Genomic DNA, 14,238 nt, shown 5'->3' with positions numbered 1-14,238 from the left:
TAGTTAGAGGTGACTTTAATTTATGCTCGATATGTTGGCGAAAATACATGTTTAATTCCGGAGGTATGCATAAAACATCGTCCGAAATCATGCTAAATGCATTCTCTGAAAATTATTTCAGGCAGTTAGTTCATGAGTCCAGGTGAATAGTCAACGGTTGTGAAAACACACTTGACCTCTTAGCAACAAATAATCCTGTGTTAATAAAGAGCATCAAAACGGATACAGGGATTAGTGAGCACAGGATTAACACAGCGAGATTGAATATTGTAACCCCCAAATCCTCCAAAAATAAATGAAAAATATACCCATTCAAAAAAGCAGATAAAAATTCACTAGACACCTTCCTTAGAGACAATCTCCAATCCTTCGAAATTAATGATGTAAGTGAAGCCCAGATGTGGTTTGAATTCAGATAGATAGTATTGGCAGCAATTGAGAGATTTATACCGAATAAATTAACAAACGACTGAGCTGATCCTCCTCAGTATACAAAACGGTTCAGAACACTTTTGCAGAAACAACGAAACAGACATGCCAAATTTAAACAGACACAAAATCCCCAAGATTGGCGATCTTTTACAGAAGCTTGAAGTTTAACGTGGACTTCAATGGAAGATGCTTATAACAGTTTCCACAGCAAAACTTTGTCTCGAAACCTGGCAGAAAATCCAGAGAGATTCTGGTCATATGTGAAGTCTTAGTGGCAAGAAACAATCAAAGCATTCTCTGTGCAATAGCAGTTGAGATACTATCGAAGACAATGGTGCCAAAATAGAGTTACTAAAAACAGCCTTCTGAAATACCCTCACAAAAAAAAGACGAAGTAAATATTCCAGAATTCAAATCAAGAACAGTTGCCAACATGAGTAATGTTGAAGTAAATATCCTCGGAGTAGTGAAGCAGCCTAAATCACTTAATAAAAGCAATTCTTCTGGTCCAGACTGGATACCAATTAGGTTCCTTTCAGAGTATGCTGATGGATTAGCTCCACACGTGACAATCATATAAAACCGTTCGCTCGACAAAAGATCCGTACCCCAAGACTGGAAAATTGCACAGGTCACACCAATGTTCAAGAAAGGTAGTAGGAGTAATCCACTTAATCACAGGCCCATATTATTAACGTCTATATGCAGCAGGATTCGGGAATATATATTGCGATGAATTCTTCTCAGGTTATCAGCCGAGTGCGGGTGTCGTATGAAACTCATTGAAATGTTGTGACAAGATGACACCCCAACTCGGCGAAGATGATGGGTATGAAACTCATTGAAACGTTGCGACAAGACCCTGCCACCACTTGGCTGATAACCCAAAAAGAATTCATCATTGGAATAAGCCGAGAAAGACTGCAATCACACATATATTGTGTTCAAACATTATGAATTACCTAGAAAAAATGGTCTGGTGACACACAGTCAACATGGGTTTAGAAATCATCTTACTTCTGTAACACAACTAGCTCTTTATTTGCATGAAGTGTTGAGAGTGCTATTGACAAGGGATTTCAGATCAATTCCGTATTTCTGGATTTCCAGAAGGCTTTTGACACTGTGCCACACAAGTGGTTTATAGTGAAATTGCGTGCTTATGGAATGTCATCTCAGTTATGTGACTGGATTAGTGACTTCTTGTTAGAGAGGTCACAGTTCGTAGTAATTGACGGAAAATCATCGAGTAAAACAGAAGTGATTTCTAACGTTCCCCAAGGTAGTGCTATAGGCCCTTTGTTGTTCCTTATCTATATAAACGATTTGGGAGACAATCTGAGCAGCCGTCTTAGGTTGTTTGCAGATGACGCTGTTGTTTATCAACTAATAATGTTATCAGAAGATCAAAACAAACTGCAAAATGTTTTAGAAAAGACGTGTGAATGGTGCAAAAACAGTCCAATATAAAGGCCGTAAATTATACTAAGTGCCTGGGAATTAAAATTATGAACAACTGAAATTGGAAGGAACACACAGACAATGTTGTGGGGAAGGCTAACCAAAGACTGCGTTTTATTGGCAGAGAATTGTGAAGGTGGTTTGATGAACTCTCAGCCAGGCACTAAAATGTGATTTGCAGGGTATCCATGTAGATGTAGATGTTTTGACTTAAACCTGAGCATAATACCTTCTCCTCTCCTACACATGCCTGCGCTACATTAATTTCAGATAGCACATCATATTCAAATCCACATTCATACTGAAACATTTGAGATCCACAGCTCCATACAGACTTTCGGGTTCACCTCCATTAATAGAAAGATATGCACAGATTTCTTCCTCTGAAGTATCAGTACCAGCAGCTTCAACTTTCATAACTTCAGCACATAAAACATCATCACTACTTTCCTTCAAAAATAATTCACCAATATTCACTGATACAAGCACAAATTCATCAACAGCTGACTGTACTAATGCTGCGTCACCCTTGTTAACCTCCTTAAAAACTTTCGCTGTCACAATATCACCTGGAACATCGTCACTATAATCATTACAGCTGGTTAGTACCTCTTTAGAATTTTCTACATCTAACTCCACGAAATTCAGCCTCCTTTTGGCACATAGAATCTATCAATGTATTAACATTCACACACACTTTCGTCCCACATTCATAAAACAAATCATTTAGCCCTAAATTGTTGTCATCACATGTATTGTCCTCTTTCATTATCTTAGGATTACTCCTTTTACGTATGATCTGATTTGCTTATTAATCTCAACTCTTACTGATTTCATCTCAATATTCTGTCACCTTTCTGCCGATTTATTGACACTTACCCCATTTCTGTTTACTCGCGTCGTATTCGTCACCGGTTTATTTTTCCATCTCTGGACCTGAGATGCAACGAAACTTAGTTTCCGGATCTCCCATCATGCTGGTTAATTTTGCCTGGTGCTGTCCCTCAAATCCATGTTCTTTGTGTTGGACCCTGTCACGAAAGTATCCATTCTCTTACCCCTTTGAAATTTATCATTGGAAGTGTTCCTATTACCCTTTCCCTTATCAAAACAGTTGTTTGTGTTCTGTTGATAACTTCCCAGATGTCTTTCATAGTAGTTACTTAGACTGTAGTATGATTTCCACTCTGAAAACTATTTGTCTCTTTCTTTGCACTTTAAATTTCAACACCTGTTCTAATTCTTCTACAAAGTCCAGAAATTCGTCTGTTGAGTTGCTAGGACTGTTCACTGAAAATCCCACTGAAAATTTTCCGGTAACCGCGTGTTCAACATCGTAATTTCAGGATGTTTCTTTCACGTGCATTAATCTCGCAAGTTCACGTTTACAAAATTCTCGCATCGATCCATTACTGCATTTAAATATTGGCCCATTCGGAAACCCATTTTGAATTTGAAGTCACTTTTGCCTCGTTTCACTCCAGAACTTGTTCAGGAAACTGCTTTCAAATATTTCGTAGGTATCGTACGTAACAATGTGTATATTTGCACATGATTGCAGCTCACCTTCTGAATGTCTTTTCACAAATTTTATCTTCACCTCATTGGACATTCCCATTATAAAACCATCCCTGCATGCTGCTAGAAAATTTACTGGGTGATATTTCTCGTCATTTCCAAGCCATTTGACTGTTCTCGACTTCATCCACGGAACACTGATCACTGTAGAGATTTGATGTGCAGCTAAAGAAATCAACTCGCTTTTTATTTCATTGATTCTCTTTTTAACTTCACCATTTTAAATTTTAATGCCAGATTCGACTTGTTCCTTTACTTTATCTACTTCTTTCTTCCCTTTACCTGGTTGAACAGATAAGTTTGCTAATAGCCCAAGTAATCTCAGCCATTAAAGCATCTTGCCTACTCATACAATATCTTACATTGCCTCCCAGATCTGCTTGCAACTGCTCCACCTTATCACTGAAATAAATAACTATTTAACTTAAATGAGCCTAATAAATGAGGTTTGCTGTAGTATTGTGCAGTTAAATGTCCTCCTAAAAATAATACAGTGGATTTGTACATTTAAATTCTTCATTGTGTGCATATTTTAGGAGTGCATCAGGAGTGGAGCAGAGGAATCTGAAACCATACTCACAGTTATAAATGCATTTGAAGTTCCTCGCTTTGAATATAACCAAGAAAGAAAGAAGTTTTTTGTAAAAAACATCCCAAAAGATTCAGCACCAAAGTTGTTTGATTCAGCAGAAGAAAAGGCACAGTTATTCAGATACAGGTAAGGTGTCAGCATTCTCTTCTATTTTCTACCATTAATTTAATGTTTTAAAATAATGTACAAAGACAAGTGACAAAATATGGCAACATTTTTTTAACTCTTACGTAGTACAATTTTATCTAGAAAACGTGATGTACAAGGGATTTACATTAAAAAAAAAACAATAGTCTGGCCTGGGAGTAAGTAAGTAACAGCAGTGCCAGAACATAGACTTCTGGATATGAAACTGTCTGAAGAACATAGTGTCTATTCACAGGAAGCAGTGTGCAGTTTTGTAATAAATTTGTCCCAATAAAAAGTTCTACAGAATGTTGTAGCTGGTGCAATATGAAGATACTCTTCCATAAACAAGTGTTCATAATCTAAGGAAAGTAATGCTTTATCTTAAACACAGATCATGGCCTACATAGCTACCACTGATCTCCAGGATTAAACACCCCTGCAGAGTTGCTGAACTTTTTATCATCTGTATATTGTTTCCTCCCTCTGAATATAGTCTTGATCCTTTGATATGATTTTCCAACAGATTGCTTTTAATAATTTTTTAATAAGTGACAGAAGAGGCTCTGTTTTGTGTTGTTAAGAAATGCCTTCTTCCATGCAAGAGGAATGCCTTAAACACCATAACATTTTAGTTTAACTTGTACAAATTTATGATGAACAACTCGGAGGCAAAATCACAGAAAGTGCCAACAAGGTGATTGTCATTCAGTTGTACCAAAACTGAGTTTTTGATTACACTGTATTTTGTGCGCAGGGAAGCCAGTATGGAAGTTAAACTCAGCTCCTGTTAATAGGTTATTGTCAAAAACATAATTAAATCTCAGTTATATACTTCTTTCCCAAAAACAAAGTTGAAAATACAGGAAGGAATTGGATATACACTACAGGTACTCCACATCAGCAACCTCAGCAGTCATTAGACATCGTGATAGAGCAGAATGGTCAGGTGATTGGGTGTCGCTTGTGTGATATGTCTATTCGCGAGATTTCCATACTTCTAAACATCCCTAGGTCCTCTCTTTCCGACGTGATATTGAAGTGGAAATGTGTAGGGACACGTACAGCACAAAAGCGTACAGGCTGACCTCATCTGTTGACTGACAGAGACCACTGACAGTTGAAGAGGGTCGTAAAGTGCAATAGGCAGACATCTATTGAGACCATCACACAGGAATTCCGAACTGCACCCCTTGTTGTTTTGCGTGGCACTAGCACATCATAGGCCTATATTGATGTTTTAAGCACCTTCTTGCTTTTCACTGTTGAAGAGTAATTTGGGGATTGTGATTGCGTCTTTCAACATGATTGAGCATCAACATGATTGAGCATTTGTTCGTAATGCACGACCTTCTGGTTACATGATAATAACATGCCGTAACAGACTGGCCTGCACAGAGTTATGACCTGAATCCTATAGAACACCTTTGGGATGTTTAGGAACTCTGACCCCGTGCCAGGCCTCACTCACTGGCATCGATACCTCTCCTCAGTGCAGCCTTCCGTGAAGAATGGGCTGCCATTCCCCAAGAAACCTCCCCTGTGTATCAGGAAATACATATCAACTCATTGACTAATTACAAAAGTAACTCAGGGGTGCTACAAAGTCGGCACAAGATTTTAGTAATTTGGCTGAAAGATACAGTGATTTTAATGCTTTTTTTGAACATTGTAACATTTCAGAAGCATAGATTGCTACTCACTGTAAAGCTGAGACATTGAGTTGCAGACAGACACAATGAAAGACGACTACACATAGAGTTTTTGGTCAAAGCCTTCTTCAGAAAAAGAAAACACAAAAGCATTCATACAAGCAAGCTTACCTCATGTATATATGACCACTGTCTCTGGCCGTGCAGCCATAATGCAATGGTGGTGTGTCAAGTAGAAGTAACAGTCTGGAACGGGGTGGGGAAGTGAGACAGACGGGTACAGGTTGAGGGGACAGGAGTCAGTGCTGCCTGAAGGAGTGTGCAGGGACTAGATGGTGGCTGGGGATTGGGAAAGGGTTGCTGTAGAGATGAGAAAAAGTGGTTTTCTTGTCAGAGAGCAGAGTACATGAGTAGGGGACGTGAAATGGGAGGTAATGATAGAACAGAGAGGGTGGAAACTGTTGGATGGAGGGTGTGGGGACAGTAGGTTACCTTACGTTGGGGCTGGGATGATTTAGTGAGCAGAGAATGTGTTGTAAGGATAATTCCTATCTGCACAGTTCAAAGATGCTGGTGGTGTAAGAGAGGATACAGATAACCTCAGGATGGTCCACTTCGTTATTGGCCACAGTTTGGCAGTGGCCTTTCATCCTGATAGATGGTTGGTTCCAGAATGAGATTTTTCACTCTGCAGTGGAGTGTGCGCTGATGTGAAACTTCCTGGCTGATTAAAACTGTGTGCCTGCAAAAGTCAAAGGTCCCGAGTTCGAATCTCAGTCCGGCACAGTTTTAATCTGCCAGGTGGTTGGCTGTCATAACAATATGAAAAGCTATGCAATGATTGCAGCAGAGCTGCTTTCACACATGGCCTGGTCTCGCTGGGATAGAATAAGCCTGTGACAGAATTGGAGGAGGAGGAGGAGGAGGAGGAGGAGGAGGAGGTGGTGGCTGGGTTGGTGGATTGTGTAGGTCTTATACCTGGGTCTTGCATAGGAATATGATCCCTGTGGCAAAAAGTTGTGATTGGGAGTGGCTTAGGAATGAACTAGGGTGTAGGGGAAATTGGGTGGACAATGGAACACCACTTTAGGAGGGGTGGGAAGGATCTTGGATAGGATGTCCCTCCAAACAAAGGATGTGGTTCAGTTCTTCCAGTGTAATGTGGTATAGGTTAACGAAGAGGGTGCTCTATTATAGTCGTGATATGGGGGTGGTGGGAGGATTGGGGATGTGTGGGGATATGGCATGGAAATTTGTGTGCTGACTAAGTCTGAAGAATAGTGCCTATCAGTGAAGGATGTAGTAAGATGTTCAGCATACTGGGAAAGGGAGTTCTTGTCACTGCAGATAGGTCTCCCAAGGTGGCTTGGCTGCGTGGAAGAGATCTTTTAGTGTGGAAAGGATGACATGTGGATGGAGCTGTTGGAGAAGACGTGATCAATGGCTGGGAAGGTTGAGGAGGATGAGGTGAAGTGTGTAAGAGAAAAGGTATTCAGGTTGTAAAAAGAATAAGGATGGGGTGTCTTGGCCCTGAGTCCAGATCACGATGATGTCATTAGTGGACCTGAACTAGATCAGGTGTTTGGGGTTTTCGGAGGCTACGAAGGTTACCTCAAGACAGTCCATAAACATTTTTATATGGGGGGGGGGGGGGGGGGGGTGTGTACAATATGGATGCCTATGTCTGTGCTGCGGACTTGTTTCTGTACCTCCCCTCCAAAGGAGCAGTAGTTACATGTTAGTATAAAGTTGGTAGTTGTGTGAGGAATGATGTTCTGGGTTTGGAGTGGTAAGGATGAGGTAGTATTCAAAAGCAGTAAGCCCATGGGCATCAGGGATGTTAGTAAATAGGGAAGTGGCATCAAAAGTGGCGAGTAGGGATCCAGGAGATGAGGCTGATGGAGAGTTGGTGGAGGATATGGTTGGTACGAATTTGAACAATTGGTTGGAGGTGTTGGTCAACAAGGGCCAAATTTCTTTCAGTGGGAGCAAAATAACTAACTACAAAGGGGACTGCTTGGTTTGCAGATTTTGGGGAGCAGTTCATTCTGTTTAGATGTATTTATATATTCTATCTTGTTTTTTTTCTGATTTTTTTTTCCAATCCTCACTTGAACTACCATCAAGAATTAAGTTCAGCAATGTTAACTGATTCTTCATCACTGCAGACAGGAAGTGCTTTATGATTTTTTCTTATCTTAGATAGTGTGCCTCCTCTGAAAGTTTTACTGGTATCAGGCTTTGGTTTGTCATCAATAGCCTATGGTTGGTTTACGTTTGCTGTTGAAGCAAGGGTATTGAGTTGCATTTCAACTGAATACTCATGAAAGACACTTTTTCTCTCAGGCACAGCAACTTTTCTTCTTCTTCTTCTTCTTCTTAATAAGCCTTGATTTTATGGCGCGTGCTTCCCTTGTACACTTCAGAACTTCAGAAAAAGCTGAGGTAATGGCTCCACTTGCTTGTTGGCGGTTCTATCAGGCAAAAGTTGAACATTACATGAACAAATTGTACCTGTTCAGAAGCCACTTGCTATTTGTTTCTCAAAGGGGACACAACAATGCCAGTGATAAGTGTCAATGGATTACTAGTTCTGTACTAATTACTGTGATGTGCCTGAAGGCCTTAATTTTCTTTTATCAGGTGTGCCTAGTGTGAGGCAAATGTTTATTTTTGTCATTCGGTAGACATTTTGCATTTCTGCCACAACTACAGGAAATTAGTAAAATATTTTATATCAGGAAATTATAGTAAGAACTTTGCTACAGGAATTGTTATAAAATATTTAATATCAACAAATTAAATTCCTGATTGATGGAAGTCATCTGTACTGGAACATTGTGTACTGCCTTGATTTTCTTTCATCTGCTAGTCATTTGTGTAACAATTACACTTGTAACAGTTTAGCTGTCGATATTATTCAAAAAATTAATAATTTGAGACTTTTTGGTGTAGTTTAAGTGATTAAAATTTATTTTTGTACAACTTGGACTTGCACTATATGGCACTAAATTCGCTTGTTATATCTGCATCTGCTTATTCATTTTGACAGCGCATTTCTTTTGGGAAAAATTTCAGAGTAGGTTTCAACATGTTGGATTGGACCATTTCCATGTGATATAGTGCAGTGTAGTCTGATTTATGCTCTGAAAGTAAACTTCAAAACATGAACATTAATAAATTTTTAATAAATGGTCATTTTTTTCTGTTTTCCATCCTTCCATAGTTGCTTTAAAATGCATGGAGTTATGTTCTGCCTATGCAACTAATTGAAGGCAGTTTGTTTATTGTCATATGCGTTTCGCTTCTTTTATTTTTGAAGCACCTTCAGTAGCCTTAATACATGTTTCTTTTTATACATATAATAAATATATTATGTGGTGGTTAAAATATGTTGCTGTTACACATTTTCTCATGGAATACGGTTAAAACAGTTTAGGCCACATCACCACATCTATCAGTACTTAAATAATGGCCACATCTCACACATAGAGCATCCCATATTTCAGTGTAACAAACATGACTTTTAAAGGTACACATATTAATAACGTGTAAAAGAGCACTACTGAAGACGAGATCAGAGGTATATATCTCTGATCTTCTCTTCAGTACAGCTCTTTTTACGCATGTTTTTAGTATGTATACCTTTAAAATTCTGCGTGTTGTACTGGAATTCATGGCCTGCTCTACATGCGAGTCATGGTCATTATTTAAGTAATGACGGATGCGATGTTGTGGCCTAAACTGTTTTAACCCTAATCTGTGAAGATAGCGTTTCTGAAGAAGAGAAATTTGTTAACATCAACTATAGATTTAAGTGTTAGGAAGTCGTTTCTGAAAGCATTTGTATGGAGTGTAGCCATGTATGGAAGTGAAACATGGACGATAAATAGTTTGCACAAGAAGAGAATAGAAGCTTTCGAAATGTGGTGCTACAGAAGAATGCTTAAGTTTAGATGGGTAGATCACATAACTAATGAGGAGGTATTGAATAGAATTGGGGAGACGAGGAGTTTGTGGCACAACTAGACAAAAAGAAGGGACCGGTTGGTAGGACATGTTCTGAGGCATCAAGGGATCACAAATTTAGCATTGGAGGGCTGCGTGGAGGGTAAAAATCGTAGAGGGAGACCAAGAGATGAATACACTAACCAGATTCAGAAAGGCTGTAGTAAGTACTGGGAGATGAAGAAGCTTGCACAGGATAGAGTAGAATGGAGAGCTGCATCAAACCAGTTTCAGGACTGAAGACCACAACAACAACACATATGTAGGTCTTATAACTTTCATTATAGCAAATGGCAAAGAATGTTTATGGTTGTAGATATCTCCTTGAGTAACAGCCTTCTGGTAGCTACACCATAAATCACTGCCCGGTTGGCAGAGTGCATGACGTGAATTGTCATGTGTGGAGGATTTATGAAAGAAGGTAGCACATGCTGCCTTTTTCATTCACTCAAGGTAATTTCTATTTTGTCTTATGGCTTGTCAATAATAATACTGCATCCTGTGTACTTCTTCGCCTGTAAGCCGACCCGTCCACTAATGCACTTACCATCAGCTAATTTCTTTCCCTTGAAATTCCTCTTAAAGTTAGTCTGTCTTGTACCTAAACTTTTCTGGATATGTCCATCACATTCTATTTTTTTCAATTTTTGCTTCAGCATAAGGTTTGGATTCACAAATTTTTGGTACCCTTTAATAGCTCCCATCTTCTAGGTGAGATGTATATATCACACCATATTTCTCTGCAGACCTGTGGAAGATCTTCACATCACCTTCAGATTCCATCCCTCCTCTATAACCACTACAATTAATCAAACATTTATGATTTTCAGTTCCACTATTACAGCCATGGCAGTACTGGATAATACATTCCACATCAATGACTTTACTATTGTCCAAGGAGATAGCTGTCACTACACCATTTAGGGAACTATGGTGTCTTTGTTACTAGGGTGCGTCCAGGGCTGCAGACATACGTGTATTGCTGTCATTCATGTCTACACTTTCCTGAACAGCATTTTTCATACTATCATTTGCTACTTCTTCTAAAGACTGTAGATAATTTTATTGTGTGTGTCAAACCTTGTAGGTGGAGGTAAGTCCATAAGTTTAATATTTGAGTAGTTAAAACTGATTCAGGTGTTGTATTTCAGTATTCGCAGAGTTAATCCATTTGGTGTCCTGACTTCCATAAAATTTATGTCGTTTCACACCGAACTTCTTAATTCTTCCCATTGCTTTCAAGTGGAATAAGAAACTCATGCACACAATTTTCATTGTAAATAAGATATTCGCACCAAAATAACAGCAAACAATGACGAAATTTTCTGTATAAACAAAAGATAAGTAAATCTTTCGCAGGTTAGCCATCTTAAGGGACTAAAAAATCACACAAACAAAACAAATGAGAGGAAAACTTTATTTTTAACAGAGCTGATTGTGTGCCATAGGGACATTGTGGTGCGTGCAGCCGCTTCTTAATTCCTCTAATTTTTATACTTTCTGTGGTCCATTTTCCTGAAAGTAAATTTTTTCTTGTTCAGAAAATTACAAAGATTTTTTTAAGACAAACATTTAAAAAATCGATTTTTTGACAGTTATTGACATACAAGTTGCTTTAAAAAGAAACACAGAGCTCATTTACATACTAGAGCTCATGGTCATAATATGAAAGCACTCCTCATGGAAGACAATCAGCATCCCTCTGTACGCTTGTCACATGCAAAACAGATAGCAGAAATGCCTAAATGGCGTCATACCATATTTACTCGAATCAAAGCCGCACTTTTTTCCGGTTTTTGTAATCCAAAAAACCGCCTTCGGCTTAGAATCGAGTGCAAAGCAAGCGGAAGTTCTGAAATATGTTGGTAGGTGCCGCCACAACTAATTTCTGCTGTTGAATATATGTAGCGCTACACAGGCCTGCTTTGTAGGCACAAAGATAAATACTGGCGCCAAAACCTTTGCGTCAGTAAATAAATTTTTTAAAAAAGGAAGGTGGAAGACGAGCTTTTTTTCTCCACCCCAAGTTTCGACCACCGCATTTTCATACATTATCCAACAAAGTAAATACAAATTCCGCATTGTTCATCTTCGAATGTAGCAGAATTTCAATGTACTACGAAAATCCGACTGGCACCACTGTTTAGGATGTTTGTCAATATGGCCAACTCTACGTTCTGAATTTTTTCCTACCTGTGAGAAGAGATGGTTGCGAATAGGAACCAGATGAAATGTGAATCACATGCAGTATTCTCTTCACCATAAGAATAATACGAATATCAACATTTTGCCATCTATTCTTTCGCGTTTGCTGCTATCTCATTTAAATCCTGTCTGTCTAATAAACTACGAATCTAGAGGGAGACAACAGCAAACGCGGAAGAATATACGTATCGTGTCATGCTTATATTTGTATCATTCTTATGCCTAATAGTGATACAGTCAGAAATGAAGCACGGCAACTGACTAGATTTTTAAATCTAAGATGACTAATTTCTGTGCAGAAGTTGATGTACTAAAGAAGCGGCCGCAAAGATTTTCAAACGGAGAAAATTTTTCGCTTAACTCTCGTTCAGAACATGTTCTATCATACGCAGTCTATTATTTGGTTCTCGTTGATCATTATCAAAGAAAGCAGCATAGCAGTCTCCTGCCATTGTTTCTCTAATGAGACGATTCCTCTCTTTTTTTTTAAATTGTAAGCGGCGGTAGCGCGCACAAAACCAAGCCGTGCCGCGTGCGGCGTCAGGCCGTAAGCACGCACTATCAGAATGCCACAAACAATGCGTGACACAATACAGTAATGCATTTTCAGCCTAGAGTGACGTGAACACCGATAACAGAGAAAACGGCACTTATCAGATCAAAGCAAAACAAGCAATCAATTCAAACCAGACGGAGCACGTGAAAAAGGAAGGGTACTCGTATAAATTCGGACGGAGCGCCTGACGCATAGCAATGGCTACCTGGTAAAGCTTAACTGCTAAGCTTACGACTCGAACCAAACTACTGTCGCTGTATCGTCATTCATTCGCCAACTTTGTGTCGATTTGGAGGTGAGGTCTAAAACTTTTATCTCCCCTTGAATTTCGAATCTCAAATTTTAGGTGCGGCTTAGATTCGGGAAATTTTTTTTTTTTCCTTTATTTCGAGTCTCATTTTTCAGGTGCGGCTTAGTTTCGAGTGCAGCTTAGATTCGAGTAAATACGGTATTTACTGATTCATTATACAATTTAGTCACAATCGTTCATCAGCAAAGTATAATTATGGAATATGTTTTTATGCTCACATATCATAACATTTTTGAAGAATGTAAATCATCTCTGTCCAAATCAACATGGAACTGAAAAACAGAGATCTTTTGAAACTTGGCTCTCTCGCACTCTGATATCCACAATGTGTTAGACCTTAGCCTTCAGGTTGACGCCAAGTTCCTTGACTTCAGAATGGCATCTGATACAGACCTGCACAGTCGTTTACTGAAAACAGTTTGTGCCTACCAAGTACCGAACCAGTTTTTTGACTGGATTGAAGACTTCCCTGCAGGTAGAACACAACACATCACTTTATACAGAACAAAACTGACATGTGTAAAGGTAATTTCAAAACTACCCCAATGAAGCGGGATAGTATGGTTACTGTTTACAGTATACATAAACGACGTAGTCTATAACATTAGAAGCTCCATCAGGGTGTTTATTGGTGATGTGGTTGCCTGTGAGAAGGCAGCAATATCGAAATATGGGTGTAGATATAGATTGGGGAAAGGGGCCATCTTATTATCAGTACAGAGTTCAGTGAACAGGAATCTCCATCCAGGGGTTTATTAAAAATGCCAGCCAATATTCATAGTTTACTGATCTTTCTTTTACTTTCTGGTAAATGTTTGAGGACACTTCTTTCCGACCACACTTCACACTCTGAAAGTTATTCTGTACATTTGGCTTCACTGCACTGGTCATGGGAAATTCTGTGAATGTTTTGATACTTGCTATGGAGATACGATAGTAAAAATTAAAATATTGATATTACAGACAGTGAATCCACATGATAAAACTGAGGATGGTTATTCTCATGTAAAATTTGAGAGTAATAGTGCCACATTTGATGTACTGTGAAAGAAATGACAAGGACTAAAAATTAGGCAACGAAAATTTAGTGATGAATTGGATGAACATAGGTAGTTCCAAAACAATATAAAAGTTGATCGTAAACAACAGCGATGTAACATATGTCATTTCGAGTCAGTGATACCATTTTGCATGACTGGGCTTTAGATGTTTCTAATGATATAGGAGGAAAAGAATGTATAGCATCTAAAATTTGAAGTATTCATTTAAAAAACCCATGTAAAATCATATGTAGAATAATAGCAAAATTTCTATTGAA

At 38.8% G+C, this 14,238-nt stretch overlaps 1 protein-coding gene across 1 annotated transcript in view; it reads left to right on the top strand.

The window, feature by feature from the left end:
* The window catches only part of LOC126359832 (DNA polymerase epsilon subunit 2), a 125,038-nt gene that overhangs the window by 47,094 nt on the left and 63,706 nt on the right, over nucleotides 1-14,238 (top strand). Inside the window, exon 3 of the mRNA XM_050007660.1 lies at nucleotides 4,008-4,189. Coding sequence (XP_049863617.1) covers nucleotides 4,008-4,189 — 182 coding nt within the window. The remainder of the gene's footprint in view (nucleotides 1-4,007; nucleotides 4,190-14,238) is intronic.

This window comes from Schistocerca gregaria, chromosome 1 (assembly GCF_023897955.1).
Source record: "Schistocerca gregaria isolate iqSchGreg1 chromosome 1, iqSchGreg1.2, whole genome shotgun sequence".
Taxonomy (NCBI): Eukaryota; Metazoa; Arthropoda; class Insecta; order Orthoptera; family Acrididae; genus Schistocerca; species Schistocerca gregaria.
Note: the sequence above shows the minus strand (reverse complement) of the source record. Positions and strands in the feature narration are given on the sequence as shown.